This window comes from Thamnophis sirtalis, unplaced genomic scaffold (assembly GCF_051295495.1).
Source record: "Thamnophis sirtalis isolate CommonGarterSnake01/CBP01778 unplaced genomic scaffold, rThaSir2_p1.2 scaffold_6, whole genome shotgun sequence".
NCBI lineage: Eukaryota > Metazoa > Chordata > Lepidosauria > Squamata > Natricidae > Thamnophis > Thamnophis sirtalis.
In genome coordinates this window covers 2,818,941-2,846,624 of record NW_028261386.1, presented here as the reverse complement: position 1 = coordinate 2,846,624, position 27,684 = coordinate 2,818,941, and the positions used below count along the sequence as shown (strand labels likewise).

At 44.7% G+C, this 27,684-nt stretch overlaps 2 protein-coding genes across 4 annotated transcripts in view; one reads left to right on the top strand and one right to left on the bottom strand.

The window, feature by feature from the left end:
* Nucleotides 1-2,826: 2,826 nt before the first annotated feature.
* Nucleotides 2,827-6,470, bottom strand: PTRH2 (peptidyl-tRNA hydrolase 2). Of its 2 annotated transcripts, none has more exons than XM_014071107.2 (2): nt 6,419-6,470; nt 2,827-3,710 (listed from the first exon to the last, which is right to left on the bottom strand). In XM_014071107.2, exon 2 carries the CDS (start codon nt 3,701-3,703, stop codon nt 3,185-3,187), a length of 519 nt encoding a protein of 172 aa, XP_013926582.1. In that variant the 5' UTR covers nt 3,704-3,710; nt 6,419-6,470; the 3' UTR covers nt 2,827-3,184. The 2 variants fall into 2 exon arrangements, with proteins under 2 accessions (XP_013926582.1, XP_013926583.1); XM_014071108.2 differs by lacking the exon at nt 6,419-6,470 and adding an exon at nt 6,074-6,199.
* A 123-nt stretch (nt 6,471-6,593) lies between these two features.
* VMP1 (vacuole membrane protein 1) overlaps nt 6,594-27,684 on the top strand; it is a 150,007-nt gene continuing 128,916 nt past the window's right edge. For both annotated transcript variants that reach the window (XM_087717105.1, XM_087717106.1), the window contains exon 1: nt 6,594-6,734. The gene's annotated coding sequence lies outside the window, so the exon portion shown is untranslated. The remainder of the gene's footprint in view (nt 6,735-27,684) is intronic.

The following is a 27,684-nucleotide window of genomic DNA, read 5'->3' as shown; positions in this document are numbered from 1 at the left end:
CTAGCTTGCTGACAGCCAGCTAGGTGACTTGGGCCTCGCACACTCTCAGCCTAATCCATCTCACAGGGTTGTTGGGAGGAAAATAGGAAGTATTGTGTGTTAAATGCAGGATAAAAGTCTCATACAAGTAGTTCATTTGAGTGGCCAAAGTTACATCAATGAAAAAAGTGAGTTAAGGCCGTTTCTTTCACAAGACCATTGCAGCAGCCCCATGGCCACCTGATCAAAATTCAGATGCTTGGCAACCAACTCATATTTATGACGGTTGCAGTGTCCAGAGGTCATGTGATCCCCTCTTGCGACCTTTGACAAGCCAAGTCGATAGGTAAGCCAGTTTCACCTGAGGACCCTGTTACTAATTTACCAACTGCAAGGGCTCACTTAACAACCGTGGCAAGAGTCGTAAAATGGGACAAAACCTCACTTAACAAATATTTCAATTGGCAACGGAAATGTTGGGCTCAATTGTGGACATAAATTGAGGACTACCTGTACAGTGGTATGTCATTGTTAATTGGTTCCAGGAGGCGCGACAAGTACCAAAAAAGATGAGCACCAAACATATTTTTTCCGGTAAGGGAGTGAATCACGTCAGCTGACAGGAGCCAGTTCTAGCTTGTGCTTTGAGTACCAGGAGAGAATTTTCTCCTCCAAGTGCCTTGAGTACCAAATTCAATGAGAGTCAAAGCAGTTGATCACCAAGGTACCAATGTAATTATGTCACTAAACAGTGGCCAGATTGCAGGATGTATCCCTACCACAAATGTGACATGGACTTCGGAAGCCACATCTCAGGATCTCCAGAGCTTTGTGGCTTGGGAGAACATTTAACTGTTTATCTGTTTAACTGTTTATTTAATTTATAGGCCGCCCAATCCTGGAGGACTCCGGGCGGCTTACAGAAACAGACATTAAGAAAAATTAAAAACAGATAAAAACACGACAAATTTAAAAAGACACAACATGCACCCAATCTAAGCGGGGCTGGACCTCAATCCAGAGGTCAACAGCCCCAGGCCTGCCAGAATAGCCAGGTTTTAATAGCTTTTCGGAAAGCCATGAGAGTGGGTAGGGTCCGGATCTCTGGAGGTAGCTCATTCCATAGGGCCGGAGCGGCAACAGAAAAGGCCCTACTCCGAGGTGTCGCCAGCCGGCATTGTCCAGCTGATGGCACCTGGAGAAGGCCCTTCCTGTGCGATCTTATCGGTCTTAGGGAGGTGTGCAGCAGAAGACGGTCAAAGAAGACGGGTTTTTGGCATTCTTGAGATAATGTGACTGCAATCATCTGTCAGGTGGTGCAGCTGCTTCCAAACTGGATGCCTGTTGTGAGAAATTAGCCATTTGCGTAATTGTGGGCACTGCCCCTCCTTTTTTAGATAGGAAAACAGGAGTACCCCTACAGCAGGGGTCTCCAACCTTGGCCACTTTTAAGACTTGTGGACTTCGAACTCCCAGAATTCCTCAGCTGGCTGAGGAATTCTGGGAGTTGAAGTCCACAAGTCTTAAAAGTGGCCAAGGTTGGAGACCCCTGCCCTAGAGTACAGGTAGTCCTCGGCTTAAAAACATAATGGAACCTGCCCATCACAGTTGTCATTTGTGTTGGTCTTAAAATTGGGTTACGTAGGTGACCGACTCCAATTTACAACCTTCTTTGCAGCGGTCATTAAGTAAGTGCTGCGGTTGTTAAATGAACCAACGCTTCGCTAGGCCATCCGTGCCAAAAGATGAGTAAGTGCCGGTTTTGGGCAAAATCATAGTGAAACATCGTCATGTAACTCCGGATCGCTGCAAATGGATGTAAATGTGGGCTGGTGGCTAACCGACATGGCTGTGAGCACTTGTGACACACAAACTGCATTTGCACAGCACACTTACACCAGGTCAAGTCACAAGCTTGCTCATTTTTTTCGTAGTGTGAACTTTTCATTACTTTTAAATCGAGTGTGTTCTGCAAACTGTCGGTGTGGTTACTCCATGATTTAATGTATTGCCCAAACCCCAGAAAATAAGATTAATCTAGTAACCAGATTGTTTGTTAAACCAATACCGGTAGTCCTCGACTTAACAACAGTTCATTTAGTGACTGTTCGAAATTACAATGGCACTGAAAAGTGACGTATGACCATTTTTCAAACTTTTGCAGCATTCCCCATGGTCATGTGATCAAAATTCACTTGGGTCAACTGATTCATATTTATGGCGGTTGCAGCGTCCCAGGGTTACGTGATCCCATTCGGCGACCTTCTGACAAGCTATGGGGAAGAAAGGTTCCTTAACAACCGGGTTACTAACTTAACTGCAGTGATTCACGTAACAACTATGGCAGGAAAGGTCGTAAAATGGGGCAAAGTTAACTGAACTTCCGCTTAACAACAAAAATGTCAGGTTCGATTGTGGTCATTAGGTTGAGGATTAGCTGTAGCATCCCCAATGCCTAACAATCAATTACATTTAAATCAACGGCTTTGTTGGGTGCTGCAGTTTTTCAAGGCCATCTTTAAAAGTTTGCCTAGAAGACACTTAAAACATTAAAGGATGTAAACCAGAGGTGGTATTCAGCAGGTTCTGACCAGTTCTACAGAACCGGCAGCGGAAATTTTGAGAGAACTGGTAAACACCACCTCTGGCTGGCCCCGCCCCCATCTATTCTCTGCCTCCCGAGTCCCAGCTGATCCAGAGGAAATGAGGATTTTGCAGTAACCTTCCCCTGGAGCGGGGAGAAAATGGGAGATATTACAGTATTGTTCTCCTGCCATGCCCACCAAGCCACGCCCACAGAACCGGTACTAAAAATTTCTGAATCCCACTACTGATGGAAACGTGTCATTCCTGTCCATGTAATTCATTTATTTGGAAACTTTTGTAGGGATGCCTTCCTTTTCTTACTGAGCATTTGCTCCTCCGGATTCCCCAAAAGGCTCAATTCAAGAGTTTCAGAGAAATCCAAAGTAGGAGAAGAGTGTAAACTGCTTTTGTATTTGCGCAAACACAAAGCGGTTCCGGGGAGGTGGAGCCCAGGTGGAGATATGTGGGACATCTGAGTGTGTGCGCGTCTTGTGTTAATGAAACAAAACAATAGGGGATTGCATTTGATAATTACTGTTTGAGGGAGGAACTTGGGAGGGAGATGGATAGTTCTCATTTGTGTTTTATATTCACCCTTTTTACATTGTGGACTTCACATTCAGTAGAGTTTCAGGTGACCGGAAACTTTATCTATAATCTCAGCTGGTGCAGGCCCAATGCCCAAGACAGTCCGGGAGCCTGGAGCTATTTGTGTGCGGCCAGCATCCTGGATTAAGCTCACGGTGATGCCGAGCCCTTTGGCCTCGTTTAAGAGCTGAACGAGAGTCTCCTCATCGGGCGCCTTGAGAACTACCTTGGGCTGTCCACAATATTCCCATTGCTTCAGAAGTTCCGGATTTCGGTGGTGGGCTTGCTTATAGGCCGAAACGGCGGCGTGGGCACATTGGGCCGCTACTTTGCCTTTGCCCATCTTCAGGTCATTCCGGACTATGATCACCATCTTGAATTCTCCGGACTCGCCCATTATACTGGCTTCGTTGCCCAGCTCGTTGGCCATCATAGTCAATCTGGATTTGGCTGGCCGGAAAAGCCGAGCTCGAATGCTCCAGCCCAAGCATATTCCACAGGTGACACCAGCAATTAAGCCAAAAACCCCAGGCCTAGCCAGGTAATCCATCACGCACCTGGAGAACAAGGAGGAAAGCTTAAGATTTCATGATCACAAACCTATTGTTCATTTACTGAAAATTTGAAGTTGCAACAGTAATGGGAAAAAGTGACTTACGAGCGTTTTTCACATTTAAGACTGTTGCAACATCCCCAGGGTCAGGTGATCAAAATTCAGACGTTTGGCAACTGACTCATATTTATGACGGTTGCAGTGTCCTGAGGTCATTAGATCGCCTTTTACGATCTTCAGACAAGCCAAGTCAATGGGGAAGCCTGATTCACTTAATAACCATGTTACTCACATTTAACAGATTAACAGAGTTGGAAGGGACCTTATGAGTCATCTAGTCCATTCTTCCGCCCAAGCCAGTGACCCTACACCATTTCTGACATAACAGCTGCAGTGATTCACTTAACCACTGTGGCAAGAAAAGTGGTAAAATGGGGCAAAATGTACTCATCTGTCTTGCTTAGCAACATACATTTTGGGCTCAATTGTGGTTGTAAGTTGAGAACTTCCCATTCATTTATTTAACTTCAAGAATACTAATAGAACATGCAATGTTGATATACTTGTTTGGCTGAACTATCTTGAAAATGCAGATGGCAGTATATTGGAATTCAGCATTGAATTGATGTCCACAGAGGACAGTCACAAAATATTTAAAAATATTCTAAATTCCCTGAATGTCTTTGGTTAAAACATTACATTTCATTCATGCTACTAAAGGGTTGAAGAGTAATTAATTCTGAAGGGTCTTTGATTTTTTTCATTTTAACCTGGAACTTAAAATATTCTCTATTATTATTTTTCTAATTCAGTAATTCTAAATGACAGATTGCAATTGTAGATATAGTCCTCCACTTATAACTGTTTGTTTAATGACAACTTGACACTACTGAAAAAGGGGACTCACAACTGAATGGAATAAAAGTGTTGGAAGGTACCTTGGAGGTCTTCTAGTCCAACCCCCTGCCTAGGCAGAAAACCCTATACCGTTCCAGAGAAATGGCTATCCAACATCTTATTAAAGACTTCCAGTGTTGGGACATTCACAACTTCTGGAGGCAACTTCTGTTCCACTGGTTAATTGTTCTAACTGTCAGGAAATTTCTCCTTAGTTCTAAGTTGCTTCTCTCCTTGATTAGTTTCCACCCATTGTTTCTTGTCCTACCCTCAGGTGCCTTGGAGAATAGCCTGAATCCCTTTTTTTAGAGTAGCCCCTGAGATATTAGAACAATGTTATCATGGTGTTCATGGGACATGACCCTTTTTCACACTTCTGACTGTTGCAGCAGCCCCATGGTCAGGTGATTTACATTCAGTCACTTGACAAGTGATTCACATTTAAGACGGTTGCAGTCTTGCGGTTTGCCATTTGCGATCCAGCTTTTGCGTTCCATCTTTTGCGATGACAGGCAAAGTCAACTGGGAAACCAGCTTTACTTAACAACCGTGTTACTATTTTAAGAACTGCAGTGATTCACTTAACAAACGGAGCGAGAAAAGTCATAAAATGGGGCAAAACCCACCAAACAAATGTCTCACTTAGCCACATAAACTTAGGGCTCCATTGTGGTCGTACGTTGAGGACCACCTGTACTTTGGTTTCCTTCGCTCTTATACCTAAGCACACACCAGACTTTTCCCCTTCCTAGCGGGCATCCTGGTAGGGAGGAGGGCTGGGACTCCACTTTAGTCTTGGTGGCTATAAGGGAAGTGGGGCTTCCCCACATTGCAGCTCCCCACTGAATCCCATCCTAGTTTCCCCTGTGGGCTTTTAAGAAAGGACAGGAGATTGAAATGATATCATCATGTCACAACCCCCATAATCCCTTGCGGGATGCAGTCTGGGCAACTGAGTGGAACTGAGTGTTTACTGGCCGGATGCCATTCCTGTCGCTGATGCGGAGTTTTGTTCCGCAGATATATTCTCATGGTGGCCAGAGAGAGAAATATCTGCCTCTACCTAGGATCGAACTCACAAGGCTTCCTCATTGTGAGGAGAGAGCTCCACCTCTAGGCCAACGCCCCACTCCATTTGATTGAAATGATATATAGGGCATTATTTCTCAACTATGGCTGCCTGAAGATGAGTGGACTTCAACTCCCAGAATTCCCCAGCCAGCTTTGCTGGCTGGGGAATTCTGGGAGTTGAAGTCCACCCGCCTTCAAATGGCCATAGTTGAGAAACACTGGTATAGGCTCTCCTGCTTGAGCTGGGGGCTGGACTAGAAGACCTCCAAGGTCCCTTCCAACTCTATTATTTGTATTATTAAATGCAAAAGAGCCCCTTTTTTGCATTTAAAGCGGCAAGTCGTCCCACTCCTCCGTACCTGCCCCTCCAACATCATTCCCCCCCCCCCCCTGGCCCACCTTCTTCCTCCTCCGGCTCCTCGTCGCCTCTCCGACGCCCAAGCCGACGTCACGCTCCCCCTGACGTCACAAACGGCCCAGCCAATCGCCGCGGGGCGCGTGCCGAATCCGAACGCCGGCCCTCGCGGTGGGCGGGGCGCGCGAGCGACAAGCCCGACCAATCGCCTTTCCCCTTCCCTCAGAGCGGCGCGCGGCGCTCGTGGCCGCCAACCCCCGCCACCACAGACCCCCCCCACAACACCAATTCTCCCTTGCCACAGTGAGCCGACCGAGCTGGGGCGGCCCTGATTAGGATGAAGGGGAGAAATCTGGGGTGGGGAGTCTGGGGGTTTTAAGATCTCTTACTTCTTTTTCTTCTTTCCCTCCTGGCTCGGTTGAAAATCCGCCTCAGCTGGTAAAAAACTGGAAGCGCGGCCGGCTTCCGGCGAACCAGGCCGGAAGTGACGTCGGCACCGGCCTCGCTTTGGATGGGGCGGGGCTAAACCGCCCAGCCTTTCCCTCACTTCCGGGTTGGCCCTGGTCCAGGAGGCCGAGCCGGAGGAGGAGCCGCTTGCGGCGGCCGCGGGAGCAGCAGCAGCAGCAGCAGCAACCTCAGGAGCGGCGGCGAAGAGGTCGGACGCAGCTGAGGAACCCCCGCGTGTATGTTCATCCCTGAGCTGACGTAAGTCGCGGCCCGGGCCTGCGTGGGGAGAGCGGGCTCGGTTACGGGTGCCCAGGAGGGTCACAAAGGCGCGAATGCGCCCCCAAGAGCAGAATGAGCAGAGCCGGGAAACCGTCCCTGCTTCTCTTTCCACTCGCAGGGTCCACATCCCGGGGGCGGTGGGCTTCGGAGCGAGGGTCCTCTCCCCTCCCTGCCTGCCTGCGAGGAGCCGAAACCCCTCCATGTGGCTCTCCCAGCAGCCGGCCAAGCTGTCCCCCCACCTTCCCCGATCCTCTACTGCCTGTCTCTCTGCCCAGACCCCCCCTCCTTGCCTCGCCCCCCGCCCCAAATTGCTCTCTGCCTCCGGACTTCAGGGTTCCGATTCAGAAAACAGCTGGAAAGGGACCTTGGAGGTCATCTAGTCCGGTGGCCTCCAACCTTTAAGCCTGGCGGACTTCAACACCCTTGAAGATTCTGGGAGTTGAAGTCCGCCAGGCTTCAAGAGGCCAAGGTTGAAGTCCCTTGCGCTATCTAGTTCGCTGCAGAGCCACAGCAAAATTCACCCGCGATCGTGGATTATCGGAGCTCAGATGAGATGATGGGACATGTCAAAAGAATGGATGACCACCATATGCCAAACTAGTTGCTCTGCAGTGAACTAGGGCAAGGGGTCTCCAACCTTGGCAACTTTTAAGCCTGGTGGACTTCAACTCCCAGAATTCCCCAGCCAGCTGGGCGTTGAAGTCCGCCAGGGTTAAAGGTGGCAAGGTTGGAGACCCCTGATCTAGCCCATTCCCCCTCCTCAATCAGGAGACCCAGACAAATGTCAGTCCAGTCTCTTCTTAAAAAGCCCCCAGGGATGGAGGTACCCACAACTTCGGGAGGCAAAGCGTTCCTTGTTTTGTGGCAAACCTGGTGGGTTTCAAAAGAAAAAAAAGCCCTTTAAGTTTGTTATGAAGGACAAGGGCGAGTGGGACAGCAAGGAAATGGGAAAGGGGGTTTCTGTGTCCCGATGTGACAGGAAACCGGGATTAGGGCAGAACTAGGAATGAGCTCCCTGGTTGGTGTAAAAAGAAGCAGATCCAGTGGGAAGGAAGGTCTATGAAGATTCCCTGTGGTCAGGGACAAAGAGCCACCCTCACATGGGTTGGGATAATTATAGGAAAGAAATCCTTCCATCCTCCACCATTTGGTCAGAACTGGAGAAGCGAAACGTCTTCAAAGTAAAAACAAAAAACCCAGTTGCCTCTTGAAAATGCACCTTTGGGACATCCATGACCTGGATGACTCAGAATCTCTGTAAACATATGGGGGGGGGGGACTGGTTTTGAATTTTTAAATGGTGGGATTGCCTTTTGGGGGGGAAATCTTAGCATGCCTTTCTCTCTTGCGAATCCTGCTAGCTCAAACCAGATGGTTCTGGGACCAAGTTTCTCAGTACCAAGATGTGAGCGCTGTGACCTTGTATTTAATTCTCCACCCCTAGGCTTCAGTCTCAACGAAAGCTCCTGGCTTTCACCAATTAAAAAAACATGTCCCGTTTTAATTTCATTTCTCTAGTTTAGTGTCGGCAGCCCCTAGGAAATGAGTTTAAACAGGTTCCAGAGGAAGAAGATAAGCAGCCGTGTTCTATGTTTCCCTAACAACTGAAGGTTTAGTTCAGATAGAGCAAGGGTGTCAAGCTCAAGGTCCGGGGGGGCTGGATTTGGCCCGTGGGGTACTTAGATCTGGCCCGCGGGGCTGCTCTGGTACAATGAAGGACTGGCTCGCGGTACTTCTGCCAGCGAAAACGGGCTCCCGAACTCTGTTTTTACTGACAGAGTTGCAGGAGATTGTGGCAGCCGAAAACGGAACTCAGGAGCCAGATTTTGCTGGCAGAGCTCTCAGGCCACCGCAGGTACCCCCGATAGGCGTGATGTCGAGCTGCCTTCCTGTCAAACACAACCCTGATGCGACCCTCAATGAAATCCTTTGACACCCCTGAGATACTTTCTTCCCTTCAGGATCTTCACACCAGAACATGGTTCTTTCCTTTCACTGTACTCCCTCTAGTGTCTTATGTTTTAGCAGCGGTTGAGCCAAATCGATATTTTGCAACTTGCTTTCCAAGAAATCTATGTTCCTAAAAATGGGTGAGCATTGCAAGCTCGGGAGGGGTTTGTATCCAAAGTATGTTTTGATAGCGGAGGGCTAAAATGGGCATTTCAGAAGTTGCCTAATCATTTGTGATAGGCAAGATTTTGACAGCGCACAGATCTTGTACCCCTCTCTTGTGTACTAACAAGTTTTGGAATTCTGAAGGATCATAATTGTAAAACTCGCTTTGTGGAACTTTGGGAAATGGGTCAAAAGAACTAAAACGTAGTTTGAAAACTTGAGATCATGTTCTTATTTTTGGACCACAGTAAATCACACTAAATCCTCACTGATGGTTCTGCTAGTTTGAAGTATATGGCAACTGCTGGAAGTTTATGGAGTTTTAAATACTTAATTGCTCTCTAGTGTTCAAAGTCTTATTCCAGGTTGTCAAAAGTTCTGTGTGGGCATGTATTTTCATGCCAAACAAACTTCCCCCATTACTTCTTTCTGAGCTTATTTGTTATTTATCGAGGTCTTTCTTTTTTTAAAAAAAAAAGTCTGCTTAGAGAATCTGAATTTTGATTGCTGCTTAGTTGTGCGGTAGAAAACTAAGATTTAGCTCAGCCCTTGTACTGGACGTAGATAAACTTTCTTGCTGATTTATGCATTGTGCTAAAGAACAAGATAATTTTTATGGGTTAAGAGTTAAGGTGGCTTAGCAGAAGACTATCAGAATAGAGCTGGAAGGGACCTTGGAGGTCTTCTAGTCCAGCCCCCTGCTCAAGCAGGAGATCCTATACTATTTCAGACAAGTGACTGTCCAGTCTCTTCTTAAAAACCTCCAGTGATGAAACATACACTATTTCTGGTGGCAAGCTGTTCCACTGGTTAATTGCCCTCAATGTTAGGAAGTTTCTCCTTAATTCCAAGTTACTTCTCTTCTTGATTCATTTTCATCCATTGTATCTTATTTTGCTTTCTGGTGCGTTGGAAAATAAGTTAACCCCTTCTTCTTCTTTGTATTGTTGTTGTTAGTTGCAAAGTCATGTCCGACAACATTCCTCCAGGCCTTCCTGTCCTCTACCATCCTCTGAAGTCCATTTAAGACTCCATGCAGCCACCTCATTCTCTGTCATCCCCTCCATATTTTGCCCTCCATCTTTCCCAGCATTAGGCTCTTCTCCAGTGAGTCCTTCCTTCTCATTAGGTGGCCAAAGTATGTGAATTTCCTCTTCAGGTTCTGGCCTTCTAAAGAGCGGTCAGGGTTGATCCTCCTCTAGGACTGACTGGTTGGATCGCCTTGCAGTCCAAGGGACTTGCAGAAGTCTTCTCCAGGGAGTCCTTCCTTCTCATTAGGTGGCCAAAGCCTTTGAGTTTCCTCTTCAGGATCTGGCCTTCTAAAGAGCAGTCAGGGTTGATCTCCTCTAGGACTGACCGGTTGGATCGCCTTGCTGTCCAAGGGACTCAGAGGAGTCTTCTCCAGGACTACAGTTCAAAGCCTTCAGTTCTTTGGTGCTCAGCCTTCCTTATGGTCCAACTTTCTCTTCTTTCTGGTGCCCCCTCAAATAGTGGAATACTGCTATCATGTCACCCCTAGTCCTTCTTTTCTCTAGACTAGCTAAACCCAAATCCTGCAACCGTTCTTCATATGTTTTAATCTCCAGGCTTTTAATCATCTGAGTTACTCTTCTTTGCACTTTTCCCAAAGTCTCAACACTTTTTTTTGTAATGTGATCAAAACTGGATGCAGTATTCCACTTACTAAGCCTTACTAAGGCTTTATAAAGTTGTACTACCTCTCTACATCTCAACCTTTGGTAACCATTTCATTGTTCTCTGAATTGTACCACCAGAATTCAGTGGTGCATTTTTTTCTCATCCTGGGGATAACAGTATCCTCCTCCTCCCCCTGTTAAGAACTAAAAGAAATGATCCTACCCACTCCACTCCATCACTGAATCGATCAGACTACAGCCGAGGTGGTATTCTACCAATTCGGAACGGTTCGCCCGAACCAGTAATAGAAATTGCGGGTGGCCCCGCCCACCCGCCCCGGCTCTACGGCATCCCGTTTAGGCCATTTTTTTTTCCACCAAAGCACATGCCTGCCCGCTCACTTTTGCGATCTGGTAGGGAAGGTAAGTGAATACCACCTCTGGACTTGCAGGTCGTCCTTCTTTGACGTACGACCACAATTGAGCCCAGGTTTTCGTTTGCTAAGCCAGATGACTTTAAGTGACTTTTGCCCCATTTTATGACCTTTTTTGCCACGGCTGCTAAGTGAGTCGCTGCAGTTGTTAAGTTAGTAACACATGAAAAGTGAATCGGGCTTCCCTATTGACTTTGCTTGTCCGAACCCCTTGCAAAAGGGAATCATGTGACCAAGCAGATGTTGCAACGGTAGTAAAGTGTGAAAAACAATCGTAAGTCACTTTTTTTCAGTTGTGTGGTAACTTTGAACGGTCACTAAACTAACTGTTGTAAGTCAAGGTCTCCCTATAAAAGATCCGTGCTCCGTGTCCAGAACCAGAAGTAATAGGAACTCAACTGTAATTTGTCTGTCTTCCTTTATAGCTTAGTGTTATATATTAATCCACTGGTAGTTATTTGTTAAACCTTGTCCTAGAACACAGTTCCAGGCAAACATCTGTGCATCTGGCCAATGCATCAACACAATTTTTTTCATCCTGCTGTTAGGGGAACATTTAGCATTTAAAGTACTTAAATGTACAAGATGAGGTTAATAACACCCTTAAAAGTAACAGCAATGATTCTGATAGCACTAGCAATAGCAGTTAAGCTTATATACCGCTTCATAGTGCTTTCACAGCCTTTTCTAAGCAGTTTACAGAGTCAGCATATTGCCCCCTCTAATATGGGTCCTCATTTTACCGGAGTCAACCGTGAGCTGGTCAGGATCGAACTCCTAGCTGTGGGCAGAGAGTTTGCCTGAAATTGTCAGGGTTCCAAATAGCATCCAAAATAAATCCGAGTCCGAGGCAAAGGATTCCTCAAAGTTCCTATTTATTAAGAGAGCCGTGTTGGCACATCTGGGAAAACCTGAATCTGAAAACTTCCCGGTTTTCCCCACTCAGTTGAAAGTTCAAGATCTTGCCCTTACACCCACAAGTCCATCACATGGTCCAGTCTTCCACTGGCAGTTCCACCCATCCAGTTCCGGTCAGGTGCAGAGGTTCAAAGACAAAGGATGACCTTGATTTTCTAGAAAGAATTTTGTTATGGCTACATATCATCTAACTCCATACAATTCCCCCTTCCCATTTTCCCACAATAGGAAAGGCATAGTAGAATAATAGAAAGTGTGGCAGGCCTGAGGTCCAAAAGAAAAGATGGCTGCAGGCCTGACAGAAATAATAATAGCACTTAAACTTAAATAGTGCTTCATAGTGGTTTTACAGCCCTCCCTAAGCGGTTTGCAGAGTCAGCCTCTTGTCCCCAACAATCTGGCTCCTGATTTTACCCACCTTGGAAGGATGGAAGGCTGAGTCAACCTTGAGCCAGTGAGGTTTGAACTGCTGAACTGCAGCTAGCAGTCAGTTGAAGTATCCTGCAGTAGTGCACTCTAACCACTGCGCCACCTCAGCTCTCGGCTGATAGTGGTGATGCGCTCGGAAATTAGCTAATGTCAGGAGCGAAAGACCAGAGTCACAGGTGAAGGGTTCAAATTAACTGATTTATAACTAAAAGGTTATACACTGGAATCTTTTCAACTAATAGTTAGCACTTGGATAGAGTTAGATGGCGGTCAGTGGCAGTCAAGAAGGGGTTGGACTGATTTCATTTGTGGCTACTTAGTTTAGGTTTAGGTTTATTGGATTTATATGCCGCCCTTCTCCCAAGGACTCAGGGCGGTGTACAACATAAAAGAAAACACATATTACAAAAATTAAAAGGGACATTAAATAAAGTATCCAAAAAAAACCCCCAATTGATATTTACAATAAAAATGTAAAAATTAAATTAAAATTAACAACCGAATTAATCCTATATTTTATTCTAGACTTTATTCACAGCCTCCTTAGTGATTCTAGACTGGTTCTCCTTTTCACCCCTCTCTGACATTCCTTCTCCTGCAACCCAAGACATTAAAATAGCCAAAATCGTCTCGGGCGTATAGAGAGACATGTGCACTAACATGCACTAATTCTCATTTAACACTTAGGAGCAATTCTTAAAGAATTGCTCCTAAGTGTTAAATGATCTTATATAAGGGCTTGCCATTTAAAGAGAGAAAACTCCTCCTGCTATTATGAAAACAGTTTGGGCCAAATCTTTGTTGATTTTACACACGGTGTAAATCATCAAATGAGAGGATGTAAGCTATGTTTGTGTCCTCATTTGACTTCTGTTAACCATATTGGTTAATATGAAGAAATATTTCAGGGATGGCATGCCTCCCTCTGGCAAGAAAGAGACACCCCCCATGGGTACTTCATGGGACATTATATTCGAAAGATTTTGATGGGGGTCTGGGAAAAGATGAGGAAAAAATACTATCTTAGGGTTCCGTGCTGGTTGGCACTGTTAGAGGCCTTAATGCATCCCAGTGTATTTAATTGGACAAGAAACATAACATATAAAGACATCATGACAGAAGATGGCAACATGAAAACAAAGATGGAATTAGAGCAGCAGGGCAGGAATCTGGAATGGTGGGAATATTTACAGGTTAGAAACAGGTTTAAAAGCGATAAGGTACGGTTTTGGATCTACCCAAACCCTCAGAGGCTAGATAAGATTTTGTTTGGCGGAGACAAGAAAATGTTATCGAAGATTTATCAATTTTTGATCTGCCAAGATGCTAATGAAGAGATGGATAAAAGCCTTCTAATAGCATGGGAGAGAAACTTTGGCTATAAGATTGAAATGGGCAAATGGTAGGATCTATGGAGTAAGACCATTAAACTTACAATATCTACAGCATTCAAAGAAAACATATACAAGATGGTTTATAGGTGGCACTTCCCCCCAACGAGGTTAGCCAAAATGTTTCCTGGGTTATCTCCACTGTGTTGGAAATGTGGAAGAAAGGATGGCACATTCTACCATATTTGGTGGTCCTGTACTGAGGCCACGAAATACTGGAAAAGGATTAAAAAATGGCTAAAAGAGGTTACCAGGGCAAGCATAGAATGGAGACCAGAGAACCTTCTACTAAGCATTAAACCAGAAAACATAAGCAGTTCAATATGGCATTTGAGCCTACATATAATTGTGGCCGCAAGAATAACTTATGCACAATTTTGGAAATCCACTACCATACCATTGGAAGATGCTATAATTAAAAAGATCTATGAATGTGCAGAAATGGACAGAATGACGGGTTGGCTGAGAGACAAAGGAGAAACGGAACATTACCTTAGCTGGAACTTATGGTATATGTGGGCAACAAGGAGAACAGCAGGGACTTAAAACGGGGAAAGTTAAAAGTGAACATGGGTATTGTAATAGATCCCTGAATTTTGTAATGAGAAGATGTGGCTTAGAGACCTAACAATGAGGAAGGAAAAAAAAAAGTTGGGCTGTGAATGACTGTCACGGGGGGGGTGGGTGTTGTATGTTTAAAATTGTATCTGTATTTGTATGTTTTACTCTTTAAAAAATGTATAACTAATAAAGATTACTTTAAAAAAAAAAGAAATATTTCAAAATATAATTTCAGGCAGACCTTGACTTACGACCACAATCTCTGTTGCTAAGTGAGACAGTTGTTTGGGTGAGTTCTGCCCTGTTTCGCCTCCTTTCTTGACACAGCTGTTGAGTGAATCACCACGGTTGTTAAGTGAATCTGGCTTCCCCCCATTGACTTTGCTTGTCAGAAGGTCACAAAAGGGGATCATGTGACCCCCGGGACACTGCAACTGTCATAAATAGGAGTCATTTTGTCAAGCATCTGAATGTAAGTCACATGACCCCAGGGATGCTGCAACAGTCATACGTGTGAAAAGCGGTCATAAGTCACATTTTCAGTGCCAAAGTAACTTCGAATGGTCACTAAGCAAACTGTTGTAAGTCAAAGACTATCGTTACTAATTGTTAAGTGATTTGGGTCCCATTTCTTTTTCACATGAAAATTGAAATCCAAGAAATCTGCAGGATTTATTTTGGAGAAAGCATGCATCAGATTGCACTGTTCAACTAAAATTCTTCTGCCACAGGCATCTGGATAGGTCAGCTCAAAGCCACCATTATTCCTAGCAGAACAGATATAGAATAGAATAGTATTCTTTTATTGGCCGTGTGATTGGACACACAAGGCATTTGTCTTTGGTGCATAGGCTCTCAGTGTACGTAAGGAGAATAAAATACATTCATCAAGAATCCTAAGGTACAACACTTAATGATAGTCATAGGGTACAAATAAGCAATCAGGAAACAGTATCAATATAAATTGTAAGGATGCAAGCCACAAAATTACAGTCCTGCAGTCATAAGTGGGAGGAAATGGGTGATAGGAACAATGAGAAGACTAATAGTAATAGCAATACACAGCCTTAGTGAATAGTTTGACAGTGGTGAGGGAATTAGTTGTTTAGCAGAGTGATGGCATCTGGGGAAAAACTGTTCTTGTGTCTAGTTGTCTTGGTTTGCAGTGCTCTAGAGCATCGTTCTGAGGGTAGAAGTTGAAACAATTTACGTCCAGAATGCGAGGGGTCTGTAGATATTTTCACAGCCCTCTTCTTGACTCCTGCAGTGTACAGGTCCTCAATGGAAGGCAAGTTGGCAGCCATTGTTTTTTCTGCAGTTCTGATTATCTGTTGAAGTCTGTGTCTGTCTTGTTGGGTTGCAGAGCCAAACCAGGCAGTTATAGAGGAGCAGATGACAGACTCAATGATCCCTCTGTAGAACTGTATCAGCAGCTCCTCAGTGGAAATGCTAAAACTCCCAACACCTGTTGTAGCTGAGAATGATATGGCTTTGTAACCTACCTCTCAAGGGCCTTGTGATAAGAAATAATTTATTTCAAAGTGAGTCCACAAGGTTCTCATTCCTCCACAAGGGATATGAAATGTTCCCAGACTAATCCATTTCTGAGCATCGCATTAGCCTCCTTTTTGAGGTTTATTTACATTTGGTTTTTCTTTAATAATATGTTCCTAAGCCAAAAGTTAAGTACAGATAGTCCTTGAGTTATGACCATCATGGAACCTGCCCTTTGCAAGTCGTAAAACAGGTCACTCACATGCCCAACTGGATTTTATGATTTATTTATCATATTTTTCAGACTGTAAGACGCACCGAAGTATAAGATGCACCATGATTTTGAAGAGGTAATTTTTTTAAAAAAAAAAGGTTTTGCACTCTGCAGGCCTCCCAAACCCTCTGCATGTCTCGTTTTTTGAAAAAAAAAAGGGGGGGCATGCAAAAACTTTGGGAGGCTTGTAGAGTGCTCCTAGGGGTTGGGGGGAGCAAAAACAGGCAATTTGTTGTTGCTTTTGCCCTCCCCAGCCTTCAGCAGCACTTTGCAAGCCTCCCAAACCCCTCCACATATCCATTTTTGCAAAGAGGGCAGGGTTTTGGTAGGCCAAAAATGCTGTATTCAGTGTATAAGCCGCACCCAGATTTTCACTCTCTTTTTTTGTGGGGGGGAAATGCTTCTTATACTCCAAAAAATACTGTATTTATTTATTTGTGGTGGTTTTAAGTGTGCATTTGTCAGTTGTTAAGTGAACCCACTGTTTACTATGGCAAGGTTTTGCTGAAAACTGGAGATAAGTTTTGATTTTGTGAAATTGAGTCCCTTTGACAAAGTGACAAAATTAGTGGACTACAGGAATGCCATCGATATAGTTTACTTGGACTTCAGTAAGGCATTTGATAAGGTAGACCATAACCTACTACTAGATAAAGTAGAAGAATGTGGGTTGGACAGCATCACCACCAGATGGATTCGTAACTGGCTGACCAACTCTGGCAAGATAGATGGCAAAATGGGGCAAGCTACACTTAACACGTCTCAGCAATTGGGCACAATTGTCGTCGTAAGTTGAGGACTCCCTTTACCCAAGGTGGCGCAGTGGTTAAATGCAGCACTGCAGGCTACTGCTAGATCAGCAGTTCAGCGATTCAAATCTCACCGGCTCAGGGTTGACTCAGCCTTCCATCCTTCCAAGGTGGGTAAAATGAGGACCCAGATTGTTGGGGGCAATATGCTGACTCTCTGTAAACCGCTTAGAGAGGGCTGAAAGGCCTATGAAGCGGTATATAAGTCTACTGCTATTGCTATATTGCTACCCAGAAAGTAAGGAATTGTGCAGATGTCGTGTCTGTTAAATCAGGTATGTTTTGTTTTTAACCTTTCCCGATCTGAGGCTGTCCCATTAATTCTGCTGTTGCTTTATGGATTGGTGCAAGGGAATGTAGCAGATCAAGTTGTGATCTTCGACTTGTGAGGAAATGGATCCAGCAAGCTAAGTTTAGCTCCTCTTGGGAACGGAGAGAGAGAAAAATAGCCTCCCCGGCTTAAAGCAGCATTTCTGCAAGCTGCGAATTGGGAATTTCTCTTGCGTTTCTTTCTGAGAAGCGGCTGATGGACATAAATACCAGTATTTAACTCAACTTACAACCCGTTTTAATGATCGTCCAGAGTTGCAACGGAACTGACGAAAGTAACTGGCCGTTTTTCACACTGCTGGGAGTTCACAGGGGTTCTGTCAGCCTGTCCATCCGGGGCTGCCAATCAGGCGGGCCACTCAACGCCCTCAGTCTTGCTGTTCCTCACCTGCTTCGGGTGTTCCCATCCATCTTCCCCTCCTTGTGGCTCTGCGGCAAATCAATACAATAATAATACAATAGCAGAGTTGGAAGGGATCTTGGAGGTCTTCTAGTCCAACCCGCTGCCTAGGCAGGAAACCCTATACCATTCCAGACAAATGGCTATCCAATCTCTTCTTAAAGAGAAGAGATTGGATAGCCATTGACATCCAGTGTTGGGGCATTCACAACTTCTGGAGGCAACTTCTGTTCCACTGATTCATTGTTCTAACTGCCAGGAAATTTCTCCTCAGTTCTAAGTTGCTTCTCTCCTTGATTAGTTTCCACCCATTGCTTCTTGTTCTACCCTCAGGTGCCTTGGAAAATAGTTTGACTCCCTCTGGTAGATAAGATGATGGATGGATGGATGGATGGATGCAGATTGAGAGAGAGAGAGGTACTGATAGAGGGTTCCACCACAAAAGCGCGTAGGACAAAATCGCGCTCGACAAAAGCGCGCTGTGACGTCATCACAGTGCGACGAAAAAGTTCGAAAAAATGTAAAAATAAAGCTAAAACCTTCCCCTACCCCCCCCAAACCTAACTCTAAACCTAACCCTAAACCTAACTCTTAACCTAACCCTAAACCTAACCCTAAACCTAACCGTTAAAGTAACGAAAAACCTAACGCTAACCCTTAACCTAACGCTAACGCTAACGCTCTAAAGCTAACCCTAACCCTTAACCTAACCCTAACCCTAAACCTAAACCTAACCCTTACCTTTATGTGAATCGGCTTGCTTTAATTTAATTTTTATTAATTTTTATTTGAATTTTTCGATCTTTTTCGTCGCGCTGTGATGATGTCAAAGGCGCGATTTTGTCGATCGCGCTTTTGTCGTCCGCGCTTTTGACGGGTCACGCTGATAGAGAGACAGAGAGATATGTACTAATAGATACAGATTGAGAGAGAGATAGGTACTGATAGAGAGATAGATGATAGGTAGGTAGGTAGGTAGGTAGGTAGGTAGGTAGGTAGGTAGGTAGGTAGGTAGATAGATAGATAGATAGATAGATAGATAGATAGATAGATAGATAGATATTGAGAGAGAGAGAGATAGGTACTGTTAGACAGATACTGATAGATACGGATTAAGAGAGAGAGATAGGTACTGAGAGAGAGAGAGAAGATAGATATTGAGAGAGAGAGAGAGATAGGTACTGATAGAGAGAGAGAGAGAGATACTGATAGATAGATATAGATACGGATTAAGAGAGAAAGAGATAGGTACTGATAGACAGACAGAGGTATTGATAGATACACACAGAGATAGACAGATAAATACAGATTGAGAGAGAGAGAGAGAGATAGGTACTGATAGATACAGATTAAGAGAGAGAGAGATAGGTACTGATTGATAGACAGACAGATAGATAGATATGGGAGGGTGAGAGAGAGCGATAGCTGGTTCTTGAGTCCTTTGGTGTGTCTGAATGGCAAAACTCCTGGGACAGTTGCTGTTGGGAAGCCAGGACCACCTGTTGCCTCAGGAGGCACCTAAGGACACACGGATTCCCCCTTTCAGAGCTTTGGGCCAGGATCAGGTTTGCATTGCACAAGGCCAGAGAGCTCCGTCTTCTCTGCCTCGTCCCAGAACAGGCACGGGGGGTGTGTGTGTGTGTGTGTTTGAATACATGATTTTAAAGTGGCCTGCGTATTTTGGGCTCTCTGTGTTTCTTTGTCACATTTATCTGGCTAGGTAGTCCTTGACTTACAACTGTCGCAGAGCTTTCCCATCTTCGCAGCAGTTGTAAAGAGGTGGCCACAGTAGTAAGCGTAGTAAGCCCTGTTTTTGGGCAAAACCGCCATAAAATAGAATCATGTGACTATGGGTCATTCCAAATAGCCATAAATGCCACCTGGGTTGTCAAACATCCCAGATTTGGTCATGTGCCTATTGATGTTGTTAGTTGCGAAGCCATGTCCGACCCATCGCGGACCCCATGGACAACGTTCCCCCAGGCCTTCCTGTCCTCTACCATCCTCCGGAGTCCATTGAAGCTCACGCCTTCTGCTTCGATGACTCCATCCAGCCACCTCCTTCTCTGCCGTCCCCTTCTTCTTCTGCCCTCCATCTTTCCCAGCATGAGGCTCTTCTCCAGGGAGTCCTTCCTTCTCATTAGGTGGCCAAAGCCTTTGAGTCTCCTCTTCAGGATCCGGCCTTCTAAAGAGCAGTCAGGGTGGATCTCCTCTAGGACTGACCGGTTGGATGGCCTTGCAGTCCCAGGGACTCGCAGGAGTCTTTTCCAGCACCAGAGCTCAAAGGCCTCCATTCTTTGGTTCTCAGCTTTCCTTATGGTCCAATCTTCACAGCCATCCTTTGCAACTGGGAAAACCACAGCCTTGACTAGACACACTTTTGTTGGCAGGGTGAGGTCTCTGCTTTTTAGGATGCTGTCTAGCTTTGCCATCGCTTTCCTCCCCAGGAGCAAGCGTCTTTCAATTTCTTGGCTGCAGTCCCCATCTGCGGTGACCTTGGAGCCCAGGAAAGTAAAATCTGTAACTACCTCCATTTCTTCCCCATCTATTTGCCAGGAATTGAGAGGGCCAGATGCCATGATCTTTGTTTTCTTAATGTTGAATTTCAAGCCAGATTTTTTTACTTTCTTTCTTCATGTGCCTATGGGGGTCCCCCCAAACAGCGCAATTTAAATCCAGGTTGTAAGTAAACCCCCTGGTAGATCTGTTGTAACGTTGAGTGGTCGCTAAGTGACAGGTCGTAAGTTGAGGACTACCTGCAGAAATCTGCAAGAGCAGATGAAAAACGATGAAGCATAGATTGTGAAAGGGAATGAATGTGTCGTGATGATTGAGGCTGGGGGGGGGGAAGGGAAGATTCACAGGCCTGTTGGGAAAAACAGACATTTTGAAGGATTCCCAAAAAGTTACTGGATTTACAGATAGCCTTTGGCTTATGGGCACATTGGACACTGGGATTCCCATTGCTAAACAAGGTGATTGTTTAAGTGAGATTTTCTGTCCTTTTATGCCACAATTATTAAGTGAATCGCTACAGCCATTAAGCAAATCATGCGGTCGTTAAGTGAATCCAACTTCCCCCATTGATTTTGCCTATGGGAAGCTGGTCATGAAGTTGCAAATGGTGATTGCATGATCTAGGATTGCTTACAACCATCATGAATGCATGTTGGCTGCCGAGCGCCTGCATTTTGATCGCGTGACCATGGGGAAAATACGGTGATGGTCGTACTTGCGAGGACCCGTCACTTTTTTCAGTACCCTTGTAGCTTGGAACAGATACTAAACGGATGGTTGCGGATTGAAGACAGCCTGAAAGGGGAACCTTTTCGGCATAGAGCGCCAAGAAGGGAGACCGTGCGCTCGTCTGGTTGGCAATCCAAAAGAGGAGCTGCCCCGGGTGCATGCGCGTGGCCAAAAATGAACTTCTGGGTTCTGCCTATCGGCCAGCTAGTCTTCTGGGTTCTGGTGCTCATGCGTGCACCACGATCAGCCGGACGGCGCGCATGCTCACACAGGACAACAGAAGACCAGCTCTTGCAGTTTCCGGCACTGCCACTCGCAGGAAGGCCAGCTGATCATTGCGCACGAATGCGCACCAGAAAGTCAGAAGAGGAACAGGCAATGCCACAAGTGCCAGGCGCCATGGCTCCCTGTGCCACAGGGTTTCCATCACGAGTATAGGCACTTCAGCTTCATTGTATGAGACTATTTGGGTGTAAGCTACTTGTTTTTTTGGCAGGGACCCAAGGCCCTGCCCTCTCAGGTGAGCTGCGTGGCAACCCGGAGGAGGGATCCGGGTTGCCACCCAGATCGGGTTGCCACCCAGATCGCCTTCCTGTTTCAAGGCATTTGTCTCCTCAGCCTTTTGATGTTTCTGGATTACCTTTTTAATTGCCGCTGGTCATTACTCATTCTTTAAAAATCGTCCTGATGGTTGACTGGTGTGCTTAGAAAAGTTGTTTTTAAAATAATAAATTATTCAATCAAATTATCAGATCTATACGCCACCCATCGAAGGCAACTTTGAATGGCTTACAGCAAGATTCAGGTACTCCTCGGCTTACCAACACATTTGAGCCCAACATTTCCGTCGCTTAGCGAGAGAGTTGCTAAGTGAGCTTTACCCCATTTTACTACATTTCTGGCCACAGTGGTTAAGTGAATCACTGCTGTTAAGTTAGTAACACAGTTGTTAAGTGAATCTGGCTTTCCCATTGACTTTGCTTGTCAGACAGTTGTAAAAGGGGATCATGACCTTAGGACACTGTAACTATCATGAATACATGCCAGCTGCCAAACATCTGGATTTTGATCACATAATCAGGGGGATGCTACAGTGGTGGTAAATGTGGAAAAAGACCAAAAAATTTCTAGATATGCTAGAAGCCAAACAGGAGTCCTGTTTGTATAACCACTGTAGCAAGAAACGTCGTAAAATGGGGCAAAACTCAATAGCTGTCTTGCTTAGCAATGGAAATGTTGTATATATATTTGTTTTCGTAGATTTTCACAGGTGTAGGTATGCTGGTCTTGTTGTATTCGGGTCTTTTCCCGTGTAACATTGAGATTGTCTTGGGAACATTTCAGCGAGGTCTCACTCGAAACCCAGTAAGTACGCACGCGCGCGCGCGCGCGCGCACACACACACACACACACACACACATATATATATATATATATATATATATATATATATATATATATATATATATATATATATATATATATATATATATATATATATATATATATATATATATATATATATATAATGTATTGTGTCACAACCCCTGGTATGCCCAAATATGGGAGGGAGCATACTGCTTCCCTTTTCTGTCTATCAGCTCATCCTAGGAGCCATCCAGGCAGAAAGCCATTTTTTAATGTTGCCTTTGTTACATTTGTGTTGCTTTTATTTATTTATCAGCACAAATGCAACACACACACACACATAAACACACGTGTTAGATATCCGTGCTTCACGACGAAACTATGTGATCGGGCTATGTAGGAGAAACTCAGTTCACAATCCGTTGGCCCAGTGGTGGTCGGTGATTGAAACACATAAGGGAATTTCGCTCCTGCCATCTTGAGTCCAGAGGCAGTTCCATAGGTGGAAAGCGAAGACATTTTGGTGGGGTACCTACATTTAGTACTGTAAGGAGCCCCAGATCGCTCCTGAGTGCAGAAGTGGAACATCTGCCAGTTTGAACTGAGGTAACAGAATGTGAGGCAACTGGCAGTTGGAACAGAGTTCGTTTCAGGTGGGGAGGGGGAGTAGAACTCCTTAGCAGCAGAGCATGTTAATTACTGTAAGAAATACTAATGATCTGATGGTCATTTCGAAAAATCCTTTCTTAGTGAGCACCTAGAAGCCAAGAGGAACCACGTGTAAAATTTCAAGTTTGTGGGCTTTACGGTTATGGAGATTTCATGATGAGTGAGTGGTAGTTGGCATACACACACACAGACAGACAGACAGATAGATGATAGGTAGGTAGGTAGGTAGGTAGGTAGGTAGGTAGGTAGGTAGGTAGGTAGATAGATAGATAGATAGATAGATAGATAGATAGATAGATAGATAGATAGATAGATAGATAGATAGATAGATAGCTTTCCTGTTCTGTTGGTGGAGATAAAAGTAGGACTATGATGAAGGATTTAGACTGTATTCCCTTGTTAGCAAAGTAATTTTCTCTTATGCAATTCTACCCCCAGTTGGAAATGCCCGTCCAAGTTGTCCTAATTATTCTTCTAATTTTGGATTTAATTGAAAATCTCTTTCTGGGTGTTGGCAGCATTAAAAATATACCATCTTTTTTTTTTTAAACAAAAAATATTTTTAATCTTTCCACATGATCTCAGGCTTTGTCTTCACCTTGTAAAACTTCCCACTTCTCTTTTTTCCACCATTAGAAAAGCTGCTCTTACTTCAAGACATAATAATAAAAGGAAGCTCCCGTGGTTTTTTTTTGTTTTTTTTTTGTTGAAATGAAAATGTAATTTGGTTGCTAGGAGGTTTTGATGGGTCTTCGCCCCACCCCTCCCTCTGTCACAAAAGGGGAGGAAGAGTAATAGAATAAAGCAGAGTTGGAAGGGACCTTGGAGGCCTTCTAGTCCAACCTCCTTCTCAAGCAGGTGACCCTATAACAGTGGGGGCTAACCTTTTTGGCACCGAGCGCTGACATGGGAGTGTGCCAGCCGCTCTCTCCTGGGTTCCGTTGCATGCATGTGCGCCACCAGCTGGTCTTTGTGCATGCGTGTGATGGAACTTGAAGAGGGTTGTGGGCCCCACACCAGTGGTGGGATTCAGCCAGTTCACACCTATTCGGGAGAACCGGTTGGTAACTTTCTAAGCAGTTCGGTTGTTGGAAGAAATCTCCTCTTGTTTTTACCCACTTTACGGGGCTAATCCTGTAAGGAAGGCAGGAAGGAAACATTCTGGTGCTGTTTCTAGCCTAATCTTTATTGTCTTGCTTACAGAAACTGCCTCTCCGGTTAACCCTTATGACATTGTAACAGCTAAGGTGAAGTGCCCATCAACATAAATGATGTTGAGTTGGCCACGCCCACCCAGTAACATGACCACCAAGCCACGCCTACCCATCTGGTCATTAGGGCAGAGAACCGGTTGTTAAACTATTTGAATCCCACCACTGCCTCACGTGCATGCACGCTGTCGATAATTGCACTTCCGGGTTCCGACTTGCACACGCGTGAAATATCAACTGGCTGGCGCGCATGTGTGCAACGGATCCCGGAAGAGGCCAGCTGGCCGCTCGCACACAGGCATGGGACCAGCTGGTCTTCGCGCATGCACACAACGGAACCCGAAAGTGCAGCTGGTGACGGTGCAGGCACCCACAGAGAGGGCCCTGGGTGCCACAGGTTCGCCATCACGGCCCTATACCCTTTCCGACAAAATGGTTGTCCAACCACTTCTTAAAGAACCTCCACACCAACAGACACAATGGGTGTTTGGTGTTTCATTCTTAAGTGTCGCTTTTAAGATGGCCCACGTTTTGAGAAGGATTTGAAAGAAGTGCTTCATTTATTTATTTATCATCTTCTTCTTTTGCCGTATCTGTCATTGGACGTTGGCGATCCTATTTTTATCAACAGCCGCATGAAAAAGTACTGCTGAGTTGCATCCAAACCGGTCCCTTAGATTTTCCCAGGGCCTTGATTTTGACACCCCTATCGTAGATCCAACCAATGTCATAAACAGATGGTCAGGATGTGTTACACAACATTTGTTTGGAATTCCCTTTCCCGTAATCGGAACCCTTTGGGGTAGGTGTGATACAAAACAAACTCTATTTCAGTTTTCCAAGCGTCTTCAGAAAGCAATATATAGCCTCTGACTCATTTGCACCCCCCCCACCCTGTGAAACCTTAACCCCCCCCCTCTCATTTCTCCATTAAGAAAAGTCTAGTCCATTTATAAACTCCGCCATTAACTGAAAGGCAGTGTCCTGGAGCACACACTAACTAGATTTATATTGCATTAAATCACACCCTGACTTGTTTAGCTAATGCACTGTGTCTACTTAAGCAACAGGGCTCGTAAGCTATAATTTAAGCTTAGTGTGTTGCATGAAGGCAACTAATTACATTTTACTAGACATGACGCATTGGGTCAGGTTGTTGGAGGTGAGTTCCTTACCAGATTTCTCAATGCCTTCAACAGAGCTTCTAATGTACAGGTTGTTGGGGCCCACCCATGGCAGAGTCGGAGAGTGAGGAGGTTGGGGAGGAACATGGGCCAGGACTGGAGGCTGAGGAAAGCGCAGACGAGGGCTCTGCGTCGGAGGCAGTTAGATAGCAGTGAGGCAGAAGAACAGCTGGAGCCTGTTCCCTTTGGGAGCATGGGCAGCGCTACCAGAAGACAAGAACAACTAAGAAAGCAGGGTCCATGTGGGAGTAAAGGCACACCTTGGAGGTGATTGGCCCCTCCTATAGGAAACAAAAGAGGAGCGAATGGGGAGGGGGCTTTTGCAGGAAACAATTTGTTCCTTCGGTCGTTTCAAGAGTGGAAAGTTCTCTTTATGATTATAAGAGACTCTGTGTCAAGTTTTGCCTTGCCCTGTATTTGGAAACTGGTTGTCTGGCAGCTCTCCGAGCAAGATAAGGTTCGTGTGGATAAATATTCCTCTGAAAGACTGTTTGGTAAGCCTTGCAGACGGTGAATGAAAGGAATTCACAGTCGGGTAAATAAAAGAGGTTTTCAGTGACTTTGCTTCTTGCTTTCTTTTTTTTAAATTTTTTATTTTATTTTTTATTTTCAAAACAAACACAACACATCCTTCTTTACATGCTGTAGAAAGTGTATCAGTTGGTTACAAAAAGACTTTCGTGCATCTCTTCCACAGTCAACAAACATAATTGATATTAACTCAAGTATTTTAATTCAGATGTTATCTGAATTAAATTCACATGTTATCATCATCATACCTCCATTTTCATTTGACTATAATTGTTTAAATGTCCTTCATCATAAAATATACCAAGATTTAATACATAACCGCATACTGGCCTTTCATTTACTATTTCTAAAATTCTCCGTTAACACTGAATCCTTATGTCCTATTCTAGCTAAACATCCATAATATTTAATAACAAAGTTTTCTAATCCTCCTTTCCAAATCTCTGTTTAAAGCAGGCGTAGTCAGCCTTTTTATACCTACCGCCCACCGGTTCCACAGTAATGGTGATATTATAAAGTAGGGAAGTCAATTAAATTAAAAAAAGGGAACTGCTTCAGTATCGGACAAAACCCCTACCGCCCACCATGAAAGCTGGAACGCCCACTAGTGGGCGGTAGGGACCAGGTTGACTACCACTGGTTTAAGGTTTACATCCAGTTTCCTTATGTTATACCCATATCTATATATATATCTATATATACGTTGTTATCCTTATCCCTTAGCAAGAAGCAAGAAAGCTTCTTGCTTTCTAAGGAAGCCTGGGTCAGAATACATCGACTTAACGATCACAACGGTGGAAGAAATTTCAACTGCTAAGCAAGACAGTTGTTAAGTGTATTTTCCCCCCACCCCACCGATTTTACGACCTCTCTTGCTAAGTGAATCACTGCACTTGTAAAGTGAGTAGCACGGTGGTTAAGTGAATCTGGTTTCCCCATTGACTTTGCTTGTCAGAAAGTAAATGGAAGATATTGGAAAAGTTCTAAAAAATTCCAGGAGCTGTTCAGAGATGTATAGGTAGTCCTCAACTTACAACAGTTCATTTAGTGACTTGTCATTACAAAGGCATGGAAAAAAGTGACGGATGACCATCTTTCACATTTACAACCATTGCGTTACAACCCATAGTCACGTGATCAAAATTTGGAAGCTGGGCCACTGACTCATACTTACGACGGTTGCAGTGTCCCAAGGTCATGCAATCCCCTTTTGCAACCTTTGGACAAGCAAGTCAACGAGGAAGCTGGATAACCCATGTTTTTAACTTGATAACAGCAGTGGTTCACTTAACAAACTGTGGCAAGAAAGGTCAAAGTGGTCAAAACTCACTTAGCAACAAAAAGGTTGGGCTCGATTGTGGTTGTAAGTCGAGGACTACCTGCATCTTCCTGGAAAATAGCCCGTGTTGAACCATTTAGCATAGTTGCACGCCTTGACATAGCAGGAAATCTTTTATGACCATATGTATATTATGTCATAAAATGTTTTCTAAAACTTGCCATAATTCTATTCCAGGGGAGCCAAGGTTGTCAGATTTTGGACACATTCTGTAAATTAGCTGCATCTTCACGTGGTGTGCCCAAAATATGATCCTGGTCATTAGCACTTTGAGTCAGAATCCTGGCTTAATTTAGAATATAGAATAACAGAGTTGGAAGGGACCTTGGAGATCTTCTAGTCCAACCCCCTGCCTAGGCAGGAAACCCTACATCACTTCAGACAAATCCAACCTCTTCTTAAAAACTTTCAATGTTGGAGAATTCACAACTACTGGAGTCAAATTGTTCCACTGATTAATTGTTCTAACTGTCAGGAAATTTCTCCTTAGTTCTAGGTTGCTTCTCTCCTTGATTAGTTTCCACTTATTACTTCTTGTCTTGCCTTCAGGTGCTTTGGAGAATAGCTTGACTCCCTCTTCTTTGTGGCA